At 40.0% G+C, this 27,735-nt stretch overlaps 1 protein-coding gene across 50 annotated transcripts in view; it reads right to left on the bottom strand.

The window, feature by feature from the left end:
• Positions 1-27,735, bottom strand: part of Ank2 (ankyrin 2) — a 559,246-nt gene that overhangs the window by 137,058 nt on the left and 394,453 nt on the right. For all 50 annotated transcript variants that reach the window (XM_060392739.1, XM_060392726.1, XM_060392734.1 and 47 more), the window contains 2 exons: positions 17,977-18,075; positions 15,604-15,702 (listed from right to left, as the gene is read on the bottom strand). In XM_060392739.1, coding sequence (XP_060248722.1) covers positions 15,604-15,702; positions 17,977-18,075 — 198 coding nt within the window. The remainder of the gene's footprint in view (positions 1-15,603; positions 15,703-17,976; positions 18,076-27,735) is intronic.

Raw genomic sequence — 27,735 nt, 5'->3', positions numbered from 1 at the left:
GGCTTCAAGACCTAGTCCTTAAAAGTCACTGCTTATGAGTGACTATATACTCTGTGTGTCTTTCTGCTTCTGGGATACCTCACTCAGGATGATCTTTTCCAGTTCCCACCATTTACCTACAAATTTCCCGATTTCCTTGCTTCTTATCGCTAAGTAATAATCCATTGTGTAGATGTACCACAATTTCTGTATCCATTCCTCAACTGAGGGGCATCTGGACTGTATACCAGCTTCTGGCTATTTACAAATAAAGGTGCTACAAACATGAATGAGCAGATGTCTTTGTTGTATACTTGAGCATCTTTTGGATATATGCCTAGGCATGGTATAGCTGGATCTTGAGGAAGCCCTATTCCTAATTATCTGAGAAAGTGCCAGATTGATTTCCAAAGTGGTTGTATGGGTTTACATTCCCACCAGCAGTGGAGGAGGGTTCCCCTTTCTCCACATCCTCTCCAGCATGTGTTGTCACTTGAGTTATTCATCTTAGCCATTCTGATGGGTGTAAAGTGAAATCTCAGTGTCATTTTGATTTGCATTTTCCTGATGACTAAGGATGTTGAACATTTCTTTAAGTGTTTCTCTGCCATTCGATATTCCTCTATTGAGAATTCTATGTTTAGCTCTGTTCCCCATTTTTTAAATAGGATTACTTGATTTGTTGCTGTTTAACTTCTTGAGTTCTTTATATATACTGGATATTAGCCCTCTGTCAGATACAAGGTTGGTGAAGATCCTTTCCCAGACCTATAATATAGGATAAACATACCAAGATCTGTACACCTAAGGAAGCTAATCAGGAGGGAGGAATCTGGCTAAGATGCTCAATCCCCATTTAGAAAGGCAAAGAGGATGGACATCGGAGGAGGGAGAAAACAGGGAACATGACAGGAGCCTACCACAGAGGGCCTCTGAAAGGCTCTACCCTGCAGGGTATTGAAGCAGATGCTGAGACTCACAGCCAAACTTTGGGCAGAGCGCAGGGAATCTTACGAAAAAGGTGGGAGATAGTAAGACCTGGAGAAGACAGGATCTCCACAAGGACAGTGACAGATCCGAAAAGACTGGGCACAGGGGTCTTTTCTGAAACTGATACTCCAGCCAAGGACCACTCATGGAGATGGCCTGGAACCCCTGCACAGAGGTAGTCTATGGCAGTTCAGTGTCCAAGTGGGTTCCATAGTAATGGGAACAGGGACTGTCTCTGACATGAACTGATTAGCCTGCTCTTTGATCACCTCTCCCTTAGGGGGAGCAGCCTTACCAGGCAACAGAGGATGACAATGCAGCCACTCCTGATGAGACATGATAGAGTAGGATCAGAGGGAAGGGGTGGAGCACCTCCCTTATCAGTGGACTGGGAGAGGGAGAGTGGGATTGGGAGGGGAAGAGGGAGGGAAGTACAGGGGGGATACAAAGTGAATAAACTGTAATTTAAAAATAAAAATAATTATAAAAATGTCACTGCTTTTCTGTGGCTGTAGCTCAGGGTGTTCCCACCATGATCTCAGGAAGGACTCTGAAGCACAACGACACCAGCTAAGCCCCTGCTCAGAAACTGTAATACATGTGTGTTGTTAGACGTTGCTAAGTTTGCTCAGAAAATTACTCAGGGGCAACAGTTAATAAGCACAATGCCCAATTAGCAATGGCATTCAGACCTGTGTCTCCCTTACCAGGCATATACCTTGCCATTCTTACTTCACAGTCCTTCCTTCATGTTGACGAAAGAAATTATCTTAAACAGTTACCTCCACATATTTCAGACATATAACTCTTCAAATGCTAACAATAAAATCTAAACCCAATGGTCTTCTTGAGGTTGACTGAAGTATAAGTGGCCCTCAATGGCTAATAATCCCCAAACCTCCAGGACGATGGCATTTAACCGTATTGGAGTCCAAAAAGGCATATGAGGGATGCCTCCTGCAGAACCCTAGGATTTGGGTGAGCCACAAGTAAAAGCACCACGAGCTAGAAGCCACTGGGTCCTGTTACCATCTATAAAGTATCTTGAAGTCAGAAAAATATTAGACCTCTGCATTGTTCAAAAGGAATAGATGGGACAGATAGCCACTTTGCATTTGTCTAGGTCAAATCACACATCGTCTGAAGCAGAATTTGAAACAAAACAAAACAAAACACTATAGCTTTCAACATTCATGGTGCCCTAAATTCCAATGTGTTCTTTGAGTTTACTCTCTGTTCTTATAGAAGTCTCCGTGAGCAAATCTTACAACTCTGTAATAACGGAAAAATGGGAATACTCACACATAGTCTCGCATTAGTAATTAGGAATAGCTGATAGTTGCTACTGTTCCCATCATTCTCCGTGCCTTGCATATCCCTCTCCTATTGAAACATTATGAGAGATGAGGTAGAGAAGGATCCTAAAATTACCAGCAAGCTTGAAGGTCAGGATGATTCAAGTCATGTCCCTAAATACACCATGAACGCCCAGCTGTGAAGGATGCAGGAAACCAATCTGGACTAATTGTAGCAATGAAAATAAAGACAGCTTTGGATACACTGGGGGTGTGCTTAGGGAACAAGAAGAAAAAAATAGGATCGTACATTATTAGATAGTAAAGTTCAGCTGCTCTCCTCATCTTCCGGGTTCAAAAGATCTTCAGGCGACGGAAGCCAATCAATTCAGGACATTCTCTAGCATACAGTGGCTTCAAGTTTGCACGTCACATTTGAGCTCCTTCCCTCCACCAAATCCAGGATTCTTTTTTAGAAAATTGGGACCAAGGAACAGACATGATCTCTTTTTATGATTCTATACAACAAAAGGATAGCCACCATTGTAGGTCTACAATGCCTGGAGACATGGCTCAGCAGTTAAGCTCACTTATTGTTATTTGGGAGGACCTAGGTTCCACTCCCAGCACCCACATAGTGGCTCACAACCATCTGTAACCTCCTGCTTTAGGGCACCTAATGCCTTCACCTGGACTTTGAGTGACCAGACGTACATACGGCGCAAGATATACATACGTGCATACATACATAAACAAAAATGTCCATACACATAAAATGAGAATAAATTAATCTTCAGTTTAAAACAAAAGTAAAATAAAGCACCTTATACAGGAACTCTGAAGAGTACATACAGTGCAATATATCAGCTGGTTCAAGCAATGAACCTGTATTGTTATTATTTTTTTTTAGTTTTTGAGATTGTGATTATATCATTTCCCCCTTTTCTTTCAACCTTACAAACTATCCCATAGACTCCTCCTTGTTCTCTTTCAAATTTATAGCTCCCTTTTTATTTAATTGCTGTTACAGATATATGCGTGCACATATTTATAAATATGCATACACACATTTCCTAAATACATAATGACAACCTGCTCAGTCTGTGTAATGTTACTTGCATGTATGTTTTCAGGGCTGATGATTTGGTCATAGATTACCAATTGGCATGCTCTTTCCCGGGGAAGACTATTCTCCTCCTCACAGTATTCCTTAGCTGTTTGTACATAACCTGAGTAACTTCAGATACCATAAAGTACAAAGGAGCCATTGCAGGAGTAGGGGAGCAATAGAGAGGCCAATAGCAGGGTACCAGTGATCTGATTGGGAAAATGGGTAAAATGGGAGGCTCTAATTAGGGAGAAGAAGAAGATAAATGTAGAGAAAGAAGGGAGGGGGTAAAACAACACTAAGGATGACTGAAAAATTTATAATCATATCATTAATTATCTAAATACCTATAATACACACTAATTTAAATATAAATATGAATTATATTTTAAATAAAAATTTCCCACCTGGCCTAACAATGGTCCTTCCAAGAACTAGGAAAAACCACCTATCAAAAGCACAGCCCCAGACATGAGAAGCCCTCTTGTGAGCTGTTGGTCAGAGTTGTCCAAGAGACTCCCCAAACAGGCCACTTCAATTGCCTGCCCTTGGCTTCTCCACAGACATTTCTCCCTATTGCTAAAGACACCATGCACTTCAGACACAGGAACCTCAGGCCCCTGAGCTGGAACTGACCTGAAAGCCTTCTCCCTAAGGACTAGCTTCCACGGTACCAGAAGGCATCATGACAGCTTCCACTGAAACAATAACCACTTCTACCAGCTATGATATCTACGAACCACGGCAACAAGCAGCATGGCGTTGATGGAAACCAACAGCTTTCTAAATGGTCTCAAGATACCCTCAACAAGCAGGAAATCATGCCTGCTACCTGAAACCTAGACAGCTCCTTGAAGGTAGAAAATCCTGGAGGAGAACCTACAATCACCACTTTACCAAACCAGCATGATCCCTAACTACATTCTAAATGTTTGTCCTTATGCCTACAGATAGCTTACACCTCATCAAGTAAACTTCTCCTCACAACAGCTGGAGACCATTACAGAAAACCACAGCCAATCAAAATGTAGATTTATGGAGCCCAATCCCATATGATACCTCTACAACACAATTCACGCAGGGCTCAGAGCTCCTTGGGGAAGAGAGGGTGGGAAGACTGTAAGCCAGAGGATCAGGGAGTTGGCTGTGCGATTGTGTCTCCCTTGAATGTCAGAAGCCGTGTTCATAAAGTCTCCCTAAAATGACTGCTCCCCAGGCATGAGCTGAACGAGCACTAAACCAAGAGGCATGCTAATGTGGAAGGGGGAAAGCCCACAAGGCCTCAGCCCTACACAAAACCTGAAATTTTAAAACAAAATTTGTCTGTAAGCAGAAAATGCAAAATTCAGTGACACGTTTGCTTCCATTGCTATTTTTTGCATGCTAAAAATAAGTTTAGTTTCATTTAAGTTGTCAAAAATACGTTGAGCTTGCCCAGACATGGTTTAGAGGATAAAGGTGATGGCTGCCCAGCCTGAGTACCTGAGTTCTATAACCAGGAACCCACACACCATCAGGAGAGGACCAAGTTGTGCATATTACATCTGACATCCACACAAGGATGTGCCCAGAGTATCACAGCCCTCTACCCCATACACACATGCACATAAAGAGTAAATTTCTTTAAAGAGAAGTCATCATGATGTCATGTTCATCTTTATAATCACATGATAAATTCCTCTACAATGTGCATAGAATAAATCATTTTAAAGATATAAACTAAAATTATATCTTGCGGATGTTGAAACCCGAAAAATGATTAGTGGAGTAATAAAAATGTTTGCGCATGAGAAATAAAAAAAAAATAATGAAGTCACTAAATATTTGAATATTGAAACTGCGTGACCATTTGTTCTCTGGAACGTTTTCTGGATTTTTCAGGCAAACAGTATAGAGGATGTGATCCAGGTTTTTGGGTTTTGTTTTGTTTTGTTTCATTTCTTTTTTAGTATGCAGGGTGCTCTCCCTGGCACTGGAACTAGAGCTTTAAAATATCTTGTTTTTGAGCAACATCATACGTGGTTCAGTAAGTTATGCAGGAAAATATGTTACATATGCCATGAGAAATTTAAGTCAACAGCAACCACTGTAGGGTACTTTCATTTATTTCCACCACCAGGGCTAAAAGAAAAACAAACAAACAAAAAAACTCTATAGCCTGAAGTTCTGCTCTTGCATTAAGCCACTGTACTAATTTAATCAGTTATCATCACTGTATTATTTTAAAGTTGGTTAAGTGGGCATCAAATATTTAACTTCAAAGATTAAAATATTCAGAAGAAGCTAGGGACCCTCTGCTTCTCTCTTACAATACACACAGGGGGAAAAGGGGTTTTGATGAGTAATTACTAAATGTATTTCTTATTTCAGCTGTCTTCAAGAAAAGAAAATGGTGGTGCAAGTATCTAAAGGCAAACCCAGCATAAAGCCACTGAGGGTTCATGGAGAACAGCTCACAGATGGTAACAGTGTATCTGCCCCCCTACCCCCGCCAGACATATCCAGAAAGTCTGACTACTCAATCAAATAAAATTATTGCTTCCTTCAATGATGTCAATCATTTTGTCACTTAATGATTACTAATCAACCCGAGAGAGTATGTGCAAATCGAAAATTACAGTATGTGGCCTAAAATATGCAGGCACACATATACTGACATATTTCATGGGAATTCAAAAAAAATCTTTGAGTTTTCCAACATAAAAATTTCATTCTATTTTGCATAATATTCACGATACATTAATTTTCTGAGAATCACACAAAAGTTGGCAGAACTATAGAGCTATTCTTTTCTCATGTCTGATGTTAAACCACATGGAATGTGAGAACTGTGGTGCAGGGGGAGGAGGACTTGCCTACCGTGTGTGAGGCCTTAGGTTCATCTCTGTGCTGAGCAAAACAGACAAGCAAGCAAACAAACAAACAAAAAAATCAGTTTTGAATATTACCAAGGTCCCATTTTAAGTCATTTTTATGTGTGAGAATACCTGAGTATATGAATAATATTAATAGGTTCAGTAATGTTAGAGAACATCACGGTTTAAGATGAGAGCCTTAGTATAAAACTCCCCTCCCCCCAAGTAAGTATTGGGACTGTGCTGACTCAGCATCTAGAGCAGGTGGTGCTCTCAAACATGCTGAGCTCAAGAAGAGGCGTAGATGCCAGTCGATACAGTATTTAACAGCCGTTTAGCCTGCTCTAGTTTACGGCTCGCCACAGATAACCCCTCCACATGATGGGTATTTTCAGTGATAATAAATATTAATCTAAAAACTCTGGGGCTGGAGATTAAGAGCACTGGCTTCTCTTTCAGAAGACCCAGCTTTGCTTCCCAGCACCCACGTGACAGTCCACAGCCATCTGCAACAACAGTTCCGGGGGATCCGATGTCCTCTTTTGGCCTCCATGGCACGGTACTGACACGGTACACAGACATACAGTAAGGCAAAACACCCATTCACATAAAATAAAACCTAAATAAACTTTTAACAGTTCAAAAACCTGTATAAAGAACACAAAAATAAGCCAATATACGTACTGTATAGCCTTTGGGTTATTTACAACTGGAAATATATTAATAAGGGAGTCGAGGCTCCTTAAAGTATTTTTAGATGAACATAGTGTATGCCCATGTAAACATACACACACTTAAGATAAGGTCATGGAGGTATATGCTAACAAATTTAGTTTTCAATTTGTTAATATGATAAACCAGAACAAAGTAAATACAATAACTGACCAACTGGAACTGTTCAATCATGAAAAGATGAGCATTGGGATTGATGGGTAAGTTGACATAGTCGGAAGAAAAGAAAACTTTTTTTCTCTCTAAAACATGGATTCCATGCATGCAAAGGACAGAGAACCATATAGAAGCTACCTTCTTATGTGCCCAAGGTTCCTGTCTAGAAGAAAACCCTCAAGTATGCAGTAAAGACGAGCATCCTGGCTGACGGAGGATAATTCTCTTCCAGGACAATGGGCTCTGATTAGCCTGAAGGGTAACAAGGTTAATGCATGCTACTCTTAACTGTACAGTGTGTGGCAGGCTGTCTCATTCCAACAAGGAGGTTCTTACAGCACCCTGTTCCTTTAGAAAGCGCTTTATTTGCTTAAGAATCTGGATGTACAGACTCCCCAGGCCCAATATATGAGCTACAGTCTGGGCCCCAAAGTCTAGGGAATTACGTTCACCTCTAAAGTTCACCCATGAAAAGGCATACTTACAGCTAACTTACGTCACATCTTTTCCTTCAGCATCAGATTTTTAAGTCGAACAATAGTCTGTTTTGACTGTCCTGTTACTAGCCAAATAGGTTCAGGAGGGACTCCCAACAGACACTAAACAGGACATGCAAAGAAAGAACTGATAGTGGCCAAATCAGACAGTTGCAGTTAGTCCCAAAGGTCCAGATCAGGGCCCCGAAACACTGGCAGTCAACTCTAGCTGTGCCAAATCAGCTTCCAGACTTCCTGCCAGTGTTGCTGCCCTCCTAGGAACTGTTTTTACTTCAAGGTCTTTAAATCCTGTACATATTCTTCCATCAAATACATCTAATTGTAACAGACTGAATTCAAGGTAAAATGGACTCCAAAAAAGCGTGACCCATTCCCAAGAGAGGTAGGATGGAGAGGAATGACATGGGAGAAGAGATGGCCCCCTGTCTGCTCGAATCTGGCTGTTGCTGCTTGACTCAGCCCACTGTTTTTCTGAAGAGTGTCCTTGAATTCTTTTTTTGAGGAGAAGAAAAAAACAAAAACAAAAACAAAACAAAAAAACCCAAGAATGCTCCTGGGGTCAAACAAGAACTAATGACTCCCCATAACACTGCCTGGGGATTATCAATTCCAAAATATCCACCCCTCCCAAACACACACACACACACACACACACACACACACACACACACACAAAACAAAACCCTACTCTATTTAGGTATATTTCTGGAACATGGCTATTTAAAACAATAGTTTTCAAAGCCAATGGGATGACAATTATTATTATGCTTTCAAACAATGATGCCTACCTAGGACCACTTGTTCACACAGCATTTCCACCGCCATTTAGCAGGACTTTTATTATGGCCTATGTGAACAGCATGAGCATCGGTTCTCCTAAGGGATGAATCTGTTTTGATCTAAGTACTTTTCCAAAGTCTATAACTGGGACGTGATCTGCCGATAAATAGCGCTTCCCTGTCCCTGTGGCATCAACTGTACAGGAACCTTCTTGGAAAAAGCAGTCATTCCCTGAGACTGTGGAAGAATCCTGCAGCAGGGCCACAAACAGTCTGCTACAGAGCCAGGGAAAGAAAACAAACCACTGAATTGTTTTGAGCCATTTGAGCCGTTTTCTCAATAAACTAAGAGGTTATGAATGCTGGTAATGAAACAGTTTTATGAGAAATTGTTTTCTTGTCACATGAGGTAAGGTAGTAGGGGTTAAGAATGGAAATATATCTAGAAACTCTCAGGAGAGTAATCTGGGCTAAGAGTTGAGAGAAAGTAAAAGAAAAACAAAACAAAACAAAGCAGAACAACGACAAAAACAAGGACTCTCCTCCATAAGGCACCCTTGTCTTACATTTAAAATGTGCACTCGAGCAGAAGAGACAAGGTGTGTCTTGACTCCTGTTGCTGGACATAAGCACAGTGGCTTCACACGAACAAAGATCAAAAGCTGTACGTAATCAGCTCATAAAACAAATACATGTGGCATGAAAATAGGAGGAGGGGGATGGAGGGAAAGAAGGGAACAGCAGGAGAAAGGAGACACGCGAGAGGGCAATGGCATGAATATGAGCAAATGTGTGTGAGGATCTCGTAATGAAACCCATTATTTGACGTTGTTGTGTGTGTTTCAGTCCTTGCCTGCACTGAACACTGAACCATAGAGCACAGCACTCTCCCACTCACAGCTGAGTCCTTACCAGGCATCCTGCTTTACTTATAACAAGGCTTTGTGCTTTAAAATATTTCAGTTTTTCATTATATTTATAAAAGTTCACTCTTAATACTCCTTATTATCTGGATGAAAATAATCCAGTTTTTAGATGGACAGGGACCTGCTTGAAATCTTCAAAAAGAGATTTTACTTGGGTGTACCTCTGTTTAAAATCCAAATTCCTGGTGTCCAAAACAAAACTTCTTCCTGCTATGAAAGAGAAAGGAATTCTGTTCGGGTCCAACCAGTTGGATTATTCTTTTGACACAACAAATTAAAGGCTCTGGGGATGCTACGGTACACCCAGACTCCTGCCCATCCTCCAGTGAATTTGGCTCTTACTGTCTCCTGCTATTGATACTCAAAAGTTTCGGATTGAGTCTTCTTATCCAAATCATACAAAAAACAATCAGTCTCCAAGGAGAAGAATCGTGATGTCGTAACAGTTTGGTGCTGGAATGAAAGTTACCACCTGGTGAAGGGTGGATGAGTGCAAAGTTCAGATTCAGCTGGGTTTGCCGAAAACCACAGATGTGGCTTTCAAGGGGACTCATGTCAAAAAAGGACCTGAGGAAATAACTGCTACCTCAGAACGGAGGGAACTTGTAACCTAAGATACCTCAAGAGCCCTGTTTCCTGATTAAAATTGCCATTAGGGTGTCCCATACTACTGTTAGCCAGGATTAGAAAAAACACTAAACAGGGCTCATATTTTTGTCAATGTAAAATACATGGACAATGTCACAAAATGTTTCCTGTTAGACCTTTATTTCCTTTATGTTTTTAAAATGATAGATAGATAAATAGATAGATAGATAGATAGATAGATAGATAGATAGATAGATAGATAGATAGATTGATGATAGAGAGAGATGGTGGATGATAAAGAGAATTTTTGATTGGTTAAAATACCTATTTTTGAAGGCCAATTTGTGGCATGATTGTTTTATCTCTAGTGAAAATACACTTAGTATAAGTCCATGTACATGTTACGCCAAAGGCATAGGGAGGTAAAAAGCAAAGAGACCCAGATAATCGTGGCTAGGAATATTGGTATGAACCAGAGATTTCTTCCTGAAAACAAATGGCTTTACCCAACTTCACTTTTATTAGATCCTATCGATGAACTTTCCCCACAGAACATAAAGCAACATTTAACCTGGTCACACCCAAAATGTGATGCCTGACCAACTGGAGAAACTATAATGTAAAATTCCCTGGCACTTTTCGCCCCATAAAAGTCATAACTGCATTAAAGATTCTACAAAAGAGAATGAATAGTTAGCCCACTTGACTATGGAGCGTCAGAATGCTGGAGATCAAGAGCCAAATTACATTTGGGTATCTTTATTTCCCTGTCAAGTGAAGTATTTAAAATTTATTCTTAGCAAACTACCAGCTTCCATCAACCCAGCTAGGAATGTCATCACATCTGTTCTCTTCAGAGAGGCAGGCCCTGCGAGGTATCCATGCTCTACTAAATCATCCCATACGAAGCATATACAGAGCTGAATGGAATCTGTTGAGTTCTAAACTTATGAAAAAGAAAGAAAGAAAAAGAAAACACTTGAAGTTGGGAAGGAAAAGCAGTGGTGGGGACAGGGAGGAGCAGAAGAGCAATAGGGGTGGATTTCTTCAAAACATGCATGCATGAAATTTTAAATGAAATATTTTTTTTTTTTTACAAATAAAGAGAGCACCTCTAAAAAATGAAAAAAAAAAAAAGTGACCAGATAACATCTGAAATCCATAACAGAGTTTTCAGCTCTTTGCTGTATGGAACCCACCTTCTTTCAAATGCATTTGATAATACATTAATTTATGACTTTTCTTTCATTCTGCGGTGATAAAAGTCCATGGAAGCATTTCCGAGGTGGAATGCATTATTGTACGAGTTGAGACAGCCTAAATCTGTGGTCTCAGGTCAGAGTCACTCATATTTCACTCACATTTCATCTAGTCATCCCTTTGAGATGAGACCTGCGCTTGGCATGAACAGAAGTGTAGAAGGAAGATGTAGTTATAGGAACTATGAGGAGGCTCCTGGGATGACTAGAGGCATGGAGAGGGACCATCTGAGGCTCAATTTGTCATCAATAATGACAGCAAATGAGTTAGGGTTGTTACTTTATATTATATCATGTTATTATATTACTATCTATTCTTAAGGGTGAGTAGAATACACAACAAAGAGAGTTCTTATGCATGAAAAAATGGACACACATGCTCAGCTTCCCATCTCATATGCAGAAGAAATGACACAGAATCCTCAAACTTTCAAGACGTTTAAGAAAGAATATCTGTTGCCAAGAAGCTAAGCATCTTGGGGAAAATGTAGATACACATTCAGAATAGTAACAAATAAGAAACTTTCAGCAGGCAAAGTAAATCTTTCAAAGAGTAACTTCTACTGTAATGATATGCAGTTGTAAGACCCTTAAAACTATGTCTCTGAATCTAGCAGATTTGCAAGCTACCAAAGAAGACAAAGGTCCCGCATGGACACATGGAAAGCTTGGCAACGTCACCATGTAGGACTGTGTGCAAAATGTTCGGGCGCAGAGTAGAGTGCGGGAAAGTGTCTGTGCTGCAGAGATGAGGCAGCCTTTCCCAAAGCCAGTAGCTTGTCTGTGGTCCCTCTGTTTTCACGTCCAGCCCCATAAACCCCGTCAAACAGCTATCACAAAGACTGTGAGTGAACTCATGGACTCACAGGAGAGAAAAGAGGTGAGCCTAGTCATACTGGGCTGGCTCAGCGCCCACCACATTGTTCAACCCAAAGAGCACAGATGTGCAAGTGAATGATGTTCCATTGTTACTCAACAGCGCCTACTTCTACTTAACACACGTGTGTCAGCTGTCACGGTGTCCCAGATTCCCCATGAATTTACACACTTCCTGTCATGACTGGCATTGTGTCTTCTGATGAAGGTCAAAGGTTCTTTGCCCGACCAGATGTTAATCAAGCTTCTGACTTGCTCCCAGCCCCATCTGTGCACTGTCTTGTAACATCTAGCTTTACCAAGAGACTCCTGCAAACCATTTCAGATAAAACTTGATACCTCTTCACCCTCAGCGACCAGGGAGGTTACTCACCCTCACATCCCTACACCTGTGGAGGTCCAGGCTTCCTGCAGAAAGCCAGCCTGTCCTCTACCCATGACGTTCCCACGGAGTAATGATGCATCCACTGACCACACGCTCCTTCTTGCCCATAAATCCTTCATCCACTGACTGCTTCATTCACAGTCAAGCCACTGTCCATTCTGCATCACAGCAATCCCCAAGAGTTTGCTTTACCACCAGTGAACATAATACACTTGGAGGTGTCAATTTACATGATTAATGCAGACAAACCACAAGAATGCATGTGTCTCGATAACTTATTAATACAGGAACTTGACCAAATATTGATTACTTGGAGCTATTTTTTTTTGCCTTCACATTTCAAAAAACAATTTTATTAATCTACTTCCAAATAATTCAGATATGTGTTCCCTGAATTTCAGACTGCTCTTCATTTCTGTATCCTGAATTAGCTTTTTAGAAAGATATTAAAATAGAGTAGACTTTGAATATAAAATATAGGATTTGTGCTGTGAATCTGGGATTCCTACATCCTTTTCATAGTTCTTCAGAGGACGTAGTGGTTCCAGTTCCTTCAGTATGTCCCACCCATTCATCTAACACCAAATGGTGTGTACAAAAATCTGTGCCATGAGTAAGTTAGAAATGAAGGAAATGCAAAACAAGCAAGGACTCAAATCCACATCCATGACCTTAAACCCCACCTTCTCCAATTTGCTAAGACTCAATAGCAAGATAGTTAACTTTCCTGTAGAAAGATCTTTTTAAAATCTAAAATGAGTCAACTGATAATGGTAGCTATGCTAATTCAATAATGCCACCAACCTTGCCAAATGACTTAGACATTTAGAAAAACATCTTAAAATTTAATCAATTTCAGTCTCTAAGAGGGTTCCCTGAAATGTGATCAGGGTCTGTCTCTGACATGAACTCAGTAGCTGGCTCTTTGATCATCTCCCCCTGATGGGGGGAGCCTTACCAGGCTACAGAGGAAGACAATGCAGCCAGTCCTAATGAGACCTGATAGGCTAGGGTCAGAGGGAATGGGAGGAGGACCTCCCCTATCAGTGGACTTGGGGAGGGGCATGGGAAGAGATGAGGAAGGGAGAGTAGGATAGGGAGGGAGCTACAGCTGGGATACAAAGTGAATAAACTAATTTATAAAAGATAAATAAATAGTTTTTTTTAAAAATGATCAATTTTTTCACTCATAAATATTCTCACAGTAAAAAAAAAAAAAGACATTTAAAGCTGTTTTCCAGGACTGGTTCATGTTGAGCTAACAATACACTGCACAAATAAAGATTATTTTAATCTCATAATGACGACATCAGCTTTCCTTTAAGCTCTGTTAGAAGCTGATATGATTAGGACCACAAAGAAAAGCTTCAGTGACTCTGAAAACAAATGAATGATAAGATGGTTTTAGCTTATTATACTTGAGTTGTCGCCAAAGCATATAAACCACCATGTAATAACCAATATCATAGCTTCTAACAAGTATTTACTTTGCAACATTCGCCATATGTCATCTTCTTTCACAGCACTCGGTTCAATGAGTCACTTGGAGAAAAACAACCCTGTTCTTTTTATGGATGGAAATCTCCACATTGCAGGTTATTGCTCTGCCATCCTAAGGAAAAACCCTTTTGCCCATTTGAACATAATTGGCTTTAAGCTCCAGGCTTTATAAGTTCACTACGAACTGAGACATACAAAGTCTGTGGTCTGTAACACGCTAGGCATCTCTCATGTCCTCTGAAGCTTCCAGACTGGCAGCACCCACATTTTCTGAGAACAACCAGAAATTGAAGGGAGACCCATGAACATATTTTTTGCATGCTCTGCAGGTGATTATAATGCGGGTGAATGTTTGAGAACTCCTGCTCTAATAAAAGGATGTTATTTTGCTAAACGAAAATGTCTGTGTTGCAAGGCTAGAGAAAGAACCCAGAACCTCCTGTCTGCCTGCTGGACAACTGTTCTACCACTAAGTGACCCTCTTGGCCCACACCGAAATATAGTTATTAAAGCAGAACAACTTTTTATCATCCTGTGTTTCCAAGTCTCGGATGCTGCTGTCAGTACCTAGCAAAACCTATCAATGTTTTTTACAATTGTACCAGTCTTCAAAAAGTTTTATTAAAGGTTTACACTAACGTATGCTTTCAATTCTTATTAAGTCATTATTACAAATTTAGCTTAAAGCTTTGAGTTGCAACCAAAAATAAAAGTGATTAATTAAAACATAACATTACGCTGACACAAGCGGATATCTTATCTGTCATAAAGATTAATCTCTGTAATCAAAATGAAAAAATAAGTTGATTACCACATTTATCTTTAGCATTTCCTGGTGTGGGGTGTGTGTCATTTATACAATCATATCTGTGTAGACATGATGAGGGATGAACAGTACAGGGAGTAGATACTGTTACACAAGGCAAACTAAGGAGGATGTCCCAGAGAATGGAAAAAAATGAGCTGCCAGTATCTCCTGCAGTGCAGCTGGTGTGATAGCATGCTAAAAAGAAAGCATGCCCAAGTAGAGAGCTATCTGGGTTGTTTTGGTTTGCTTTTGTTTTTCTTTTCTTTTCTTTTTTTTTTTAATACAGTGTTGATCCCAGGAGTTCCCACATGTGGAAGTAATGGATTTTATTAGAAAGATACATAATTCAATTTTTACACACAGACATCATAAATATAAAGATTAAGATGAGGGGCACATTATCATGCACATACACTTTCTACCAAAAAAAGTACAGATATCAGGTTTACAGTGTGACTTATTGTTCTCTTTTCTTATTTCAATAGGGTCAAGAATTTCTCCTTATAATTATGTATATCATAAAACTGTGAGAATCTACCAGCTTCCCTCAAGGTTTTTAGTAGAGCCACAGATAACAAAAAGTATAGAGAGTCCTGCACCACACAAGACTCTTTCAGCGAAATGGTGGAATTTGGAATAAAGTTTTAAAGTTATACAAAAAACTAGCATCATGGGACAGCACAGGACTTTCATGAGCTACATTTCACAGATGCCCCTGTCATCAGCTCCCCTTCTTTTTGAAGTACACAGTGACAACAGTGGACTGGTATTTGCAGTCCATGACTTCACAGAACCCTTGGTTAAACTACGTAAAGGAAGAATTTTCAAAGAAACCACATTAAATCAACATCCGAAGAATGCAATCAGTACCTGTGACTGGGCGTTGATATTGGCTCCTTCCTTAACTAGAACTTTGACAACTTCCGCTTGTCCGGCCAGTGATGCAATGTGAAGAGCAGTGTTTCCCTTCTGTTTCGACAAAACAGAAAAGAAAACGTTACAGGTTTCCAAGTTGTGTGGAAATCAAAATGCCCAACCACTTTTGAGTTCATTTGTATTTATTTGTACTTCATTTTGTCAAGGCAAACCATTCACTTTTATGAAGCCCACCGTGTAAAGGATGTCTTTCGTAATACTGGTGCCCTGCTGGAAACATAGGAGGATTGAATTTTAGCCAAGTCATAGCTCATGGATGTGTGTGCAAGTGGCAGCGTCTTGTAGGTTTCAAGAGTTTTTACAAAACCCGAACACATCTATTGTGAGAAAATATCACTTTAAAAGTGTTCCTGGAAACATTGCTCATTTAACTGTGCGAAAATAAGTAGAGAGGCAAGAGAAACGGCTTGGTAGCCAAGAGTATGTGCACCCAGAGCCCATCATTTACATTAGGTGGCTTATAAGCACACGTAACTCTAGTTCCACAAGACTGGATGCTCTGTTCTGGCCTACTTAGACAGCTGCACACATGTGCAGGTGTGCCCCATTTGTGCATGCCTGTCAGTGTGTGCACGCACACACACATACACACAAATGCACACACACAATTTATAAAATAAATCTTTCAAAAAGGCAAGTAGGAACTTTCGGTGGGTGGAGAAACTTTGTTCAGGTGTTCAGGGCACCTTTTTATGCCCCAAATGTTTTAGGAATTAAAAAAATAAATTCTGCATCAACTCTAAGATTACCTATGATTTCTGCATCTTGCTACATCAAAATTTATGATACAGGTTCAACATTTGCCAAAGAGAATGAAGATGTGATTAAGAGAAATAACGAAAATAGAAAAATTAAAACAGAAACATATAGTCCAAACCTTAACGTACGATTCTTTTTCTCTTTTGACTTACAACTCACTGTGGAGCCACCAACCACTCAGCATTTGTGGGGTTCCATCTCCTTTTAAAAGATTTTTTTTTCGCTAGAAAATCCTACAGCTCTAATCTAGGATTAAAAGTAAATCGAAACTGGGCATGACGGAGCACACCTGAAATCCCTGTACTAACGGACTAACGCAGAGCCACTCAGGGTCCCAGACCATCTGGGATCCACAGTTGAGATCCTTATTTCAGGAAGCCAGGAGTTGCACAGCTTTCCTGTATGTGCGAGGCTCTGGGCTTGATCCCACAGCACTCCTTCCCCCACCAAGAAAAAAGCATACAAAAGAAAAGATAATGGAGGAGAGAGAGAAGAAAAAAAAATCAGAATTTGGAAGGAAAGATAAATACAATAACAAACATTTAAGCAAGCAAAAAGTGGTGGGTTTAAATGAATATGTTATGCTAATATGGACAATTCAGAGGAAAAAAATACTGTGAGCTACATTAAAATCAATTCTCAGGTAGTTCTAGTAACTGAATCTATGACCCAAAAGTTCTCTCCTAGTAAAGCATAAAGGATCTGGTATACTCATATCAAACATAGTGAATTCAAGAAAAGACACATCAGTTTAACCAAGGCAAAAAAAATGATGGTTCATTTCCATTGAGAAGACAACCATTTCAGTTGAGCTGGGTTTTTGTTGTTCTTTGTTTGTGTATTTGTTTGCTTTTAAATACATTGCCTTTAGGAAAACAGGTGTAAGTGTCTACAGAGGATCGTGTTGATCTGGGCTTCTTTGTGAATGAAAGGAAGATAGATCGTACATTAGGAACAAGATCTGGGCTGCCAGACTTCTCAAATCTCACATTTTAGCCCTGGAATGAAGTGATCCAAAGGCTGCAGAGAGACGAGGAAAGTTTCAGTGTTATTTCTGAGTGGTCAATAATTCCCAGCAGACTCTGAGTACTGGAGAAGGCTTTACTTTTCCTCTTCAAAAACTAAACAAAATAGTATAAATTAAAAAAAAAAAACCTACTCCTTATTGTTAAGAAACATAAATTCTAATATCAGAGATCAGACCTCTACTCTTGCCTGATGCGTCTAAAACAAAAAGGGGGAACTGTAGAGAGCTGCGGAATGCTATGCCTTAAAGATGGAGCTGGTTTCCGCCTTCCACCTTCCCGATGGTGAGTGCTCTCTGTCACGAACAATTCCACATTTGGCTAAGGCTGAGGATCTGGCTTGCTTCCATGTATGTGGACCTATCTGCATTGCCCACGTGGCACGCCTGGGTTGGCTACCCAGAGGCTATTTAAGCTGTGGGCTGGCTTTCCCCAGGGTCCGAGGATTGTTCAAGGTTCCTGAATAAACTGCATTGAAAAAAAAAAAGAAAAGAAACATAAATTCTATGGGCAGAAATGGTACCTTAGTGGCAGAATCCACGGAGGACCCTCTTCCCAGCAGCTCCTGCACGAGGCCCACATGGCCTTCCTTGGCTGCCAGATGGAGAGCATTGAGTCCATTCTGAAAGAACAAAAAGGCAGGCTTAGAAGCAGAGAAATGATTAGGACACTATGCTACTCATACTCAAACACAACCCAGAACAGACATGCACACTTAAGCCTTGTCTCTGCTTTTCTTTTCTTTCTTTTTTATTTTATTTCCTTATTTTTGTGAGCTGGAGTCTGTTTCAGTTCAGAGAGATATAATTTCCAGAGACAGAGGCATAATGGTAGTTAGCACATGAGACGCAAGATTCGGAGAACTTCATTTCATCAAACCTTTAGTTCTCTAATTAAGAACTAGAGGAACACAGGGCTAAAAAGAGGCCTCTATGTTTAGACCTAAGGCTCTAAGTTTAGATCCCTGCATCTCCAGAACCCATATAAAAATCTGAGTCTCAGGTCTGGAGATATGGTTCAGTGATGGGGAACGCTGGCTACTCTTCCAGAGGGCCCAGGCTCAATTCCTGGCACCCACAAGGCAGCTCACTACTGTCTGTAACTGCAGTTCCAGGGTTTCCCATGTCCTCCTGCGGCCTCTGAGGGCACCAGGCATACAAGTAGTGCGCAGGTATACATGCAGGTGAAACACCCACATGCATAAAATGTCAAATTAATAAGTTAAACCTTATATTTAAAAAGCTAGGCATTGCTACACACCATCTAGAACTCAGTGCTCATAGAACAGGACACGAGGATCCCTGGGTTAGTTTGTAAGTATCCTAGCTCCAGGGTCAGCCATAGACTGCCTTATAGCAGTAAAGCAGAGAGCATCATGGGAAAACACTGGATGTCCTTCTTCGGCTTCTGCATATGTACAAGCATGCACAGGACACACGCATGTGCGCATATGACACACACACATATACATATATGCACACATGCACAAAGCATACACACACATACATATACACAAAGTATCAAATGTTTTTCTAGAGAGAAGATAAAGAGAATAATTCTGGATTATATACTGTGCTGCCTAAAGTCAAAACTGTTCGATAGCAAATATACATTTTTTCAATAAATATTATTTTTTAATAAATAATAGAAAAATGTCTTTTATGAAGTGACTAACAGCCAAAATACCATGTTTAAGGTTACACAACTCTGCAATGACAGTATTATACTTTGAATAAATTTAGAAGCCAAGAGCCTTTTCTTAAAAAAATTATCTTAGAATCTCTAATAAAACTGTCAAATCCCGTTTCCAGCTACCTAACTCCCTAAAATTCTATGTATCACAGCACATCTGTATCTAAATGTGACCTATAAATTCAACATATTTGTTAAAGCACCAGTGAATGACATTCTTCACACACTTACACAAATCCTCTCCTAAAATTCAAGAAATCACAAAAGACCCCAAATAGCCAAAACTGACCTCAAAATATATAACAAAGTTAGAGCGACCCAAGTGGCAGGCATGGACATAGAGAGACACATGGCCTTAAGAAACTGCATACAGAGCCCAGGCATGAATCAATATACTTGCAGTCAATTGATTTTTTACAAGAATATCAAGAACACATTTGGTTCCTCAAGAAACGGAACCAAAAAAAAAAAATCAATAACCTAACGCGAGTGAAGTCCCTTAACAGTTACGAAAGACAAAACCCAAAATGACATCAATAAAACAAAACAAAACCCACAAAATTAACCAAAGACTTAAATATAAGGCCTGAAACTATAACCTATTAGGAAAAGTGTTGGGAAATGCTTCATGACATTAGACCGGACAGAGGTTTTTTAGGATTAATCTCAAAAACAGCAATTAAAAAAAAAAAATAATGGGATCAGGTCACCCAGAAAAGCTTCCACACAGGAAAGCAAACAGCCAACAAAGTGAAAGGAGCCTAGGAAATGAGAGAAAATGTTTGAAAACCACACCTGACAGAGGTGAGGTCCACATGCGCATGACTCAGTAGCAAGACATTTAAAAAGTGACAAAAATGAGCCAGCCACCTAAACAGACTTTTCTCAAAAAAAGACATACAATGGGGAGGGGGAGGGGCAGATAAGTGAAAATATTACTAATTATTAGGAAAATGTAAATCAAAACCTATTAAAGTATTAAAGGAAGCTATTAAAGTATTTCTATTAAAATAACCAACAATCCTAACAAGAAGACAAAAATAGCAGGTGTTGTTTAAAATGTCATGAAAAGTGAACCCTTGCACATTATGGTTAGGGAAGATCAGTTCAGCCAGCATAGAAAATGGTATAGAGTCTTAAGACTCTTAAGTCTTAAGCTTTAAGAACAGAACTATCTTATAATTCAACAGTCTCACTACTGAGGATACCAAAGAAAATGAAATCTGTATTCTAGAAAGATCCCTGCACCTCTGTGTTGAGAACAACATCACTCACAGGAGCTATGAAATAAAAACATCTCAAGTGCTCATAGTGGAAGAATAGATTGAAAAAAAAAAGATACAATAAAGTATTGTTCACATGTAAAAGTGTAGGTGTCATTTGTGACAAGAGTGAAGCTGAAGAGCATTATATTAACTGAAATAAGCCAGGCACGGAAATATAAATACCATGTCACTCTCATGTGGAATCTGAAGACTGACTTCATACAAGTTGTGGATAGAATGCTGGTTACCAGAGGTGGGGGAGGGTAAAGAAGAGGGTAGGGTGGGGACACACTGGCCAATGGGGACAATGTGGACGCTAGAGAGAATAAATAATTCTAAGTTGCCAGAAGAAAGATTGTAAATGTGCTCTACAGAATAAATAATCATCGTTGAGATGATGGATAAGGTAGTTACCTCCATCAATCACGAACACAACTTCACACAGGTTGAAACTACATCCTGCATCCTATAAATACGTACAGTTGTCATGTGCCAATTAAAGATAAAAAAAATTACCTAAAAACAGGAAAATCATTTAAAGTATCACTAAATATTTTGTGTATTAGCCCACGTAAGGTTTGAAAGCAAACCTTACCAAACATATAGAAGACCAAATATAAACACAACATGCTTTCAAATAAATTGTGTGGTCACTGTGTGTTGTGGTACTTTATTTAATTAGCCTAATGGGTTAATTGGACTTTATGTTTCATTAAGAATAAAATAGCACGTGGGGTTTTGTTTGTTTGTTTTTACAAGCAGACTCCATTTATTTATTGACATCATTTACTTTATGAATGGTGTTCCTATTCCGAGGACAATACAGTGATATTTGAGAGCTTTTTCATGCGTCTGGTGTTCTTTTTTTTTTTTCCTGAATGTTCTATATTGCATTTCATTGTTTTTATTAAATCATTTAATGTGGAATTTTTAGCATGAATAATGACTCGTGATTACTTAATGTGATTACTTTGAAATGAAAAAACAACAGACATTACAATGGTAAGATTTTTTTTTTTTTTTAATGCCAGGGTTTTATCTAAATAGGATTAGAGTTTTGGGGTTTGAAGATTTTTTTTTCCAGATGTTTTAGGTCTTTTAATGAAACAAACACTTTGCTCTGCCAAAACCCTCTCCTCTCTACAACATGAGGTCATATACTTCAGTAAGCCTCTTACTCCAGGCCAAACACTGGCGTTTGGACTGACAGATCTCTCTCTCTCTGTGACTCTCTGTGGTGATGTACTCTGTGAACTTCCTTTCCAAGACCCTGTTTGCTCGCCTGAAATCCTATCTCTTTTGGTTTAAAAGTAGGATCCTCAGGCTAGAGAGCTGGCCATGCAAGTATGAGAACTCGTGTTCAGATCCTCAGCAGCCATGTAAGAAGCGCAGGGTACCAGGAACCCCATGGCTAGGAGAGGCCAGGGAGACACAGGAGGCTCTCTGGAGCTCAGAAGCCAGGAAGCCAAGTGAAACCAATGAGGCCAAGTGAAGAGACCCCCATCCAAAATATAAGGTGACCATCAAGTGAGGAAGACTCTTGATGTGGAATTGTGACCTCAACACACATGTGCACACATGCTCACACAGGAAAAGATTCATACACCACACAAGCACAGACACACACACACACAGACACACACACAATATTTTTAGTGATCATTTGTACCTCACTAGAATTTTCCATTTTAATACTTTAAATTTTAAAAGACTTAAAAAAAACTTTTTAAGAGTTTTCTTTAAAAACCTTGAAAAATGGCTGTCTTTATCACAAGTTAAAACACATTTAAACTTTTTAAAATGGTGTTGCTAGCTGGGATAAGATGGGAGAGGATTTCCCACCCTGAGTTCTTATTTTTTTTATTTTTAACTATAGCAAATAGATGCTACCCCCCCCCACACACACACACACTAATGTTTTGGCTTTGGAACTTTTAACTAAAAACAGAATGAGTCTGAAACAGAATTTGTTTGATATCTATTGTTAGAAGTAGCAACTTAGCACATGGACACAGCGCAGTGAGGTGAGGTGCTTGCTGCCAATCCTCTTCACCTGAATTTAATCCCTAGGTTCCACATGCTAGAAAAAGAGACTCCTGAAAACTGTCCTCTGACCTCCTCAGGTCTGCTGTGGCACGCTTGTGCTCTCTCTCTCTCTCTCTCTCTCTCTCTCTCTCTCACACACACACACACACACACACACACATTAATTTAATTAATTAATTAATACAATATATAGACTTGGTATCAACTGACTTAAAAACTGTTTCATCTTATCAACATGAGGTAGCAGTGACACTTTATGAGTGCACAGTGATGAACGGTTTGGTTTAATTGCACAGTTCATTCATTGAGACTACATTCGTTACAGTTAACCTTTATAGTCAGTCCAGAATGACCCATTCTCCTGGAGATTAAACTTCCCACAGGAGCCTCAGTGACACTGTGCTATAGCATAGACACTTGGCATCGCTGGTCACATCACGCAGGGTTTTTCACTTTTGATACCTATGTTTCACACTTGTCTAGGAAGGAGACAAGTATGGAGGCCAGGCAGCCTTCAGGTAGCCAGGCGGAAACACAAGGCAAGTTCTAGAACTTTCCCAGCAGGGATTCACACACATGTTTGAGGACTAATTGTTCTTCCCATATCAAAACATAAAAAAAAATCTGTTTCTTCATTCCATTCATTAGAACATTCAACATAAGCTTATTGAGTTTGGCTGAAACAAAGAAGTTTCTGGGACAATTTATTTATCTGAGACATTGAAAATTAATTCCCCAGATATCAGAATAGATGTGTGGCAAGGTCTTCAGAAAGCTTTGTGTCTGGAACACATTATCACTACACCCTGCAGAAAGGGCTTCTCTGCCTTGTGACTATCACTTGCTACACGTTTGGCTCTTACAAGGTGGATATGGGACATCCATCTGAGCAACACTCACGGCTTTGTGTGAATAGTCCAGGTTTTCTTTCTTTCTTTCTTTCTTTCTTTCTTTCTTTCTTTCTTTCTTTCTTTCTTTCTTTCTTTCTTTCTTTCTTTCTCTCTCTTTCTTTCTCTCTTTCTCTTTCTTTCTTTTTATTAACTCTGTATCCCAGCTGTATCCTGCTCCCTCATTCCCTCCTAAACCCTCCCTCCCTCCCTCCCTCATTTCCTCCCTGCCCCTTTCTAAGTCCACTGATTGGGGAGGACCTCCTCCCCTTTCATCTGACCCTGTTTTTTCAGGTATCTTCAGGACTGGCTGCAAAGTCCTCCTCTGTGGCCTAGCAGGACTGCTCCTCCCTTGGGGGGTGGGGAGGTCAAAGAGCCTGCCATTGAGTTCCTGTCAGAAATAGTCCCAGTTCCCCTTACCATGGGAAACCAATTGGTTACTGAGCTAACACGGGCTTCATCCGAGCAGAGGTTCTAGGTTATATCCATACATGGTCTTTAGTGGAGTGTCAGTCTCAGAAAAGACCCCTGTGCCCAGATATATTTGGTCCTTGTGGAGCTCCTATTCTTTCCACGTCATACAAACTCCCCTTCTTTCATATGATTCCCTGCACTCTGCCTAAGGTTTGGTTATGAGTCTTAGTATCTGCTTTGATACACTGCTAGGTAGAGTCTTTCAGGGGCCCTCTGCGGTAGGTAGTCCAGGTTTTCAATTAACTATTGCCATCCTCCAAAATGAGAATGGAGGAAGAAGCGCTGTGTCCTTTTACTGTCCTTCGATTTTAAAAAAGAAGCATAATTCAGTGTGCGTCTTTTTTGGGGGTTGCCAGAAAACAATGAATAGATTCAACATTTGCCTAAGTTAAGGAACTCCATTTTCTTTTTTCTTTATTTAATTATTTTTACTTTTATTAATTACTGTTTACTCACTTTGTATCCCCCTGTACCTCCCTCCATCTTCCTCTTCCAATCCCACCCTCTCTCTTCCCCACTTGTGTCCCTCTCCCAGTCCACTGAAAAGGGAGGTCCACCTCCCCTTCCCTCTGATCCTAGTCTATCAGATCTCATCAGGAGTGGCTGCATTGTCTTCTTCTGTGGCCTGGTAAGGCTGCTCCCCCCTCAGAGGGAGATGTTCAAAGAGCAGGCCGATCAGTTCATGTCAGAGACAGTCCCTGTCCCCATTACAGTGGAGGCCACTTGGATACTGAACTGCCATAGGCTACCTCTGTGCAGGGTTTCCAGGTCATCTCCATGAGTGGTCCTTGGCTGGAGTATCAGTTTTAGAGAAGACCCCTGTGTCTAGACGTTTTGGATCTGTCGCTGTCCTTGTGGAGCTCCTGTCCTCTCCAGGTCTTTCTATCTCCCACTTCTTTCATAAGATTTCCTGTACTCTGCCCAAAGTTTGGCTATGAGTCTCAGCATCTGCTTTGATACCCTTGAAGGGTAGAGCCTTTCAGAGGCCCTCTGTGGTAGGCTCCTGTCCTGTTCTCTGTTTTCTCCCTCCTCCAATGTCCATCCTCTTTGCCTTTTTGAATGGGGATTGAGCATCTTAGCCAGAGTCCTCCTTCCTGATGTGTATAGATTTTAGTATGTTTATCCTATCTTATATGTCTAATATCCACCTATGAGTGAGTATATACCCTGTGTGTCTTTCTGCTTCTGGGATACCTCACTCAGGATGATCTTTTCCAGATCCCACCATTTACCTACAAATTTCCCAATTTCCTTGTTTTTTATTGCTGAGTAATATTGCACTGTGTAGAGGTACCACAATTACTGTATCCATTCCTCAACTGAGGGGTACCTGGGCTGTTTCCAGCTTCTGGCTATTACAAATAAAGCTGTTACAAACATGAATGAGCAGATGTCCTTGTTGTATTCTTGAGCATCTTTTGGATATATGCCTAGGAGTGGTATAGCTGGATCTTGAGGAAGCACTATGCCTAATTGTCTGAGAAAGTGCCAGATTGATTTCCTAAGTGGTTGTACAAGTTTACATTCCCACCAGCAATGGAGGAGGGTTCCCCTTTCTCCACATCCTCTCCAGCATGTGTTGTCACTTGAGTTACTCATCTTAGCCATTCTGATGGGTGTAAGGTGAAATCTCAGTGTCATTTTGATTTGCATTTCCCTGATGACTAAGGATGTTGAACACTTCTTTAAGTGTTTCTCTGCCATTCAATACTCTTCTGTTGAGAATTCTCTGTTTAGCTCTGTACCCCATTTTTTAATTGTATTACTTGATTTGTTGCTGTTTAACTTCTTTAGTTCATTATATATTCTGGATATTAGCCCTCTGTCAGATATAGAGTTGGGGAAGATCATTTCCAAATCTGTAGGCCGTCATTTTGTTTTGACAACAGTGTCTTTTGTTTTACAGAAGCTTTTTAGTTTCATGAAATCCCATTAATTGATTGTTGCTCTTAGAGCCTGTGCTGTTGGTGTTCTGTTCAGGAAGTTGTCTCCTGTGCCAATGAGTTCAAGGCTCTTCCCCACTTTTTCTTCTAACTGATTTAATGTGTCTGGTTTTATGTTGAGGTCTTTGATCCACTTGGACTTTAGTTTTGTGCAGGGTTATGAGTATGTATCTATTTGCATTTTTCTGCATGTAGACACCCAGTTAGACCAGCACCATTTGTTGAAGATGCTCTCTTTTTTTCCATTGTATGGTTTTGGCATCTTTGTCAAAAATCAGGTGTCCATAAGTGTGTGGGTTTTTTTCTGGGTCTTCTGTTAGGTTCCATTGATCCACCATTCCATTTTCTATCTCTTACTACTTACTTGGTTTTGTGAAGTTTCACTGTTAATGGCACCATAATCACAATATCTATGATCATGTGTGCATACATGCTGCAAACATGGCAATAATTTATTAAGGACATTTTGTGGTTCGCTTTTATCTCGGCACAGCAGTGTTGAGCAGTGTTGAGGTCCATTTTTATCTCAGCACAGCAGTAGGCTAAGCACTTCTGCACTACATTTATTATGAACCCTGCTTCCTAGAGTTGATAAATGGATAGCAATTATGCTTTATCAGTATAATAGCTCCTTCTAACCACGTACTAATAACTCAAGATACTAACAAATGGCAGTCTTTTAAAAAAAACTTAAAAATTTAATATCAAGGATTAAAAACAAAAATTTAAGATGCAAATCTAAGAACTACTTAAACTTGAAAATAGTAGGCTAAAAAATGAGTTGGTATTTTTAGTATGCCAAAGTATGTCAGGGGAAGGGGCCACCATATAATAAACTACAGCAAATCTGAAAGATATTAGATGAATACACAGTAAAAATAATTTCCAAACAATGATTGACAGTATCAGCTGTCTATGAGTTCATAAAAAAAGGGGGGGGGTTGGAAGTCTTTCTGCCTCTGTGTTAAAAAGGACAGTGTTTTTCATTTGTCTGTAATTATTAAGCTCTTTTTTTCTTTTTCTATCTTTTCTTATTTTTTTATTTCCTGTTGTTTTTTTCTTTTAATTTTTAGAGTGTGGTTAATTTTGGAAGCAGTCAGATGTTGCTAGGGTAAAATGAAAGTCTGTCTCTGATATTCTGTGCACCAGCATTGTGGCTGTGGGCAACTCTCTGGCCTTCTCAACCCTCTGACTGTAACATCTGTAAACATTGACAGTGGAAACATAAGGGATGCCCATTTGAACAACAGGATGACAAGCATAAAGATGTAAGACCACCAACTGCATGCTTCCCATCTGTTGTTTTGGTAGGGGAAGGATGCAGAAAGAGGGTCTCTTGAGCTGCCTATTGATCCACACTCTGCCAAGCACCAGTTCCTATATCTTCAAAGCCAAATCAAGGTTGTCACCAGATACTTAGCCAGAAAATCTTAAGGGAAGTAACAGCTGGGCAGTTGGCATGTGAGGCCAAATATTAGTGTCCATATTCCATTTTTCCTAATGAGAATAATATTGTGATATTTATTGCAGTGATGCATATGAATGAAATTCTCTTGGCCTCCAAAAGACAGAACTTTTGCTGGACTTTGCAGCCAAGTTAATAACAAATTTTGAGACAATTAAGACTGTATATTTAGCCTGCTACACTCAGCCTACTTATGTTTTTTTTTAATTCTTTATTAATTACACTTTATTCACTTTGTATACCCCCTGTGGTTCCCTCCCTCCTCCCATCCCAATCCCTCCCTTCCTCCACCCTCTGCATGCATGCCCTTCCCCAAGTCCACTGATAGGGGAGGTCTTCTTTTCCTTCCTTCTGATCCTAGTCAATTAGGTCTCATCAGGAGTGGCTGCAGTGTCTTCTTCTGTGGCCTAGTAATGCTGCTTCCCCCTCAGGGGTAGATAACTAAAGAGCAGGCCAATCAGTTCATGTCAGAGACAGTCCCTGTTCCTATTAGGAACCCACAATGGAACC

Source organism: Meriones unguiculatus, chromosome 10 (assembly GCF_030254825.1).
Source record: "Meriones unguiculatus strain TT.TT164.6M chromosome 10, Bangor_MerUng_6.1, whole genome shotgun sequence".
NCBI classification, from domain to species: Eukaryota; Metazoa; Chordata; class Mammalia; order Rodentia; family Muridae; genus Meriones; species Meriones unguiculatus.
Note: the sequence above shows the minus strand (reverse complement) of the source record. Positions and strands in the feature narration are given on the sequence as shown.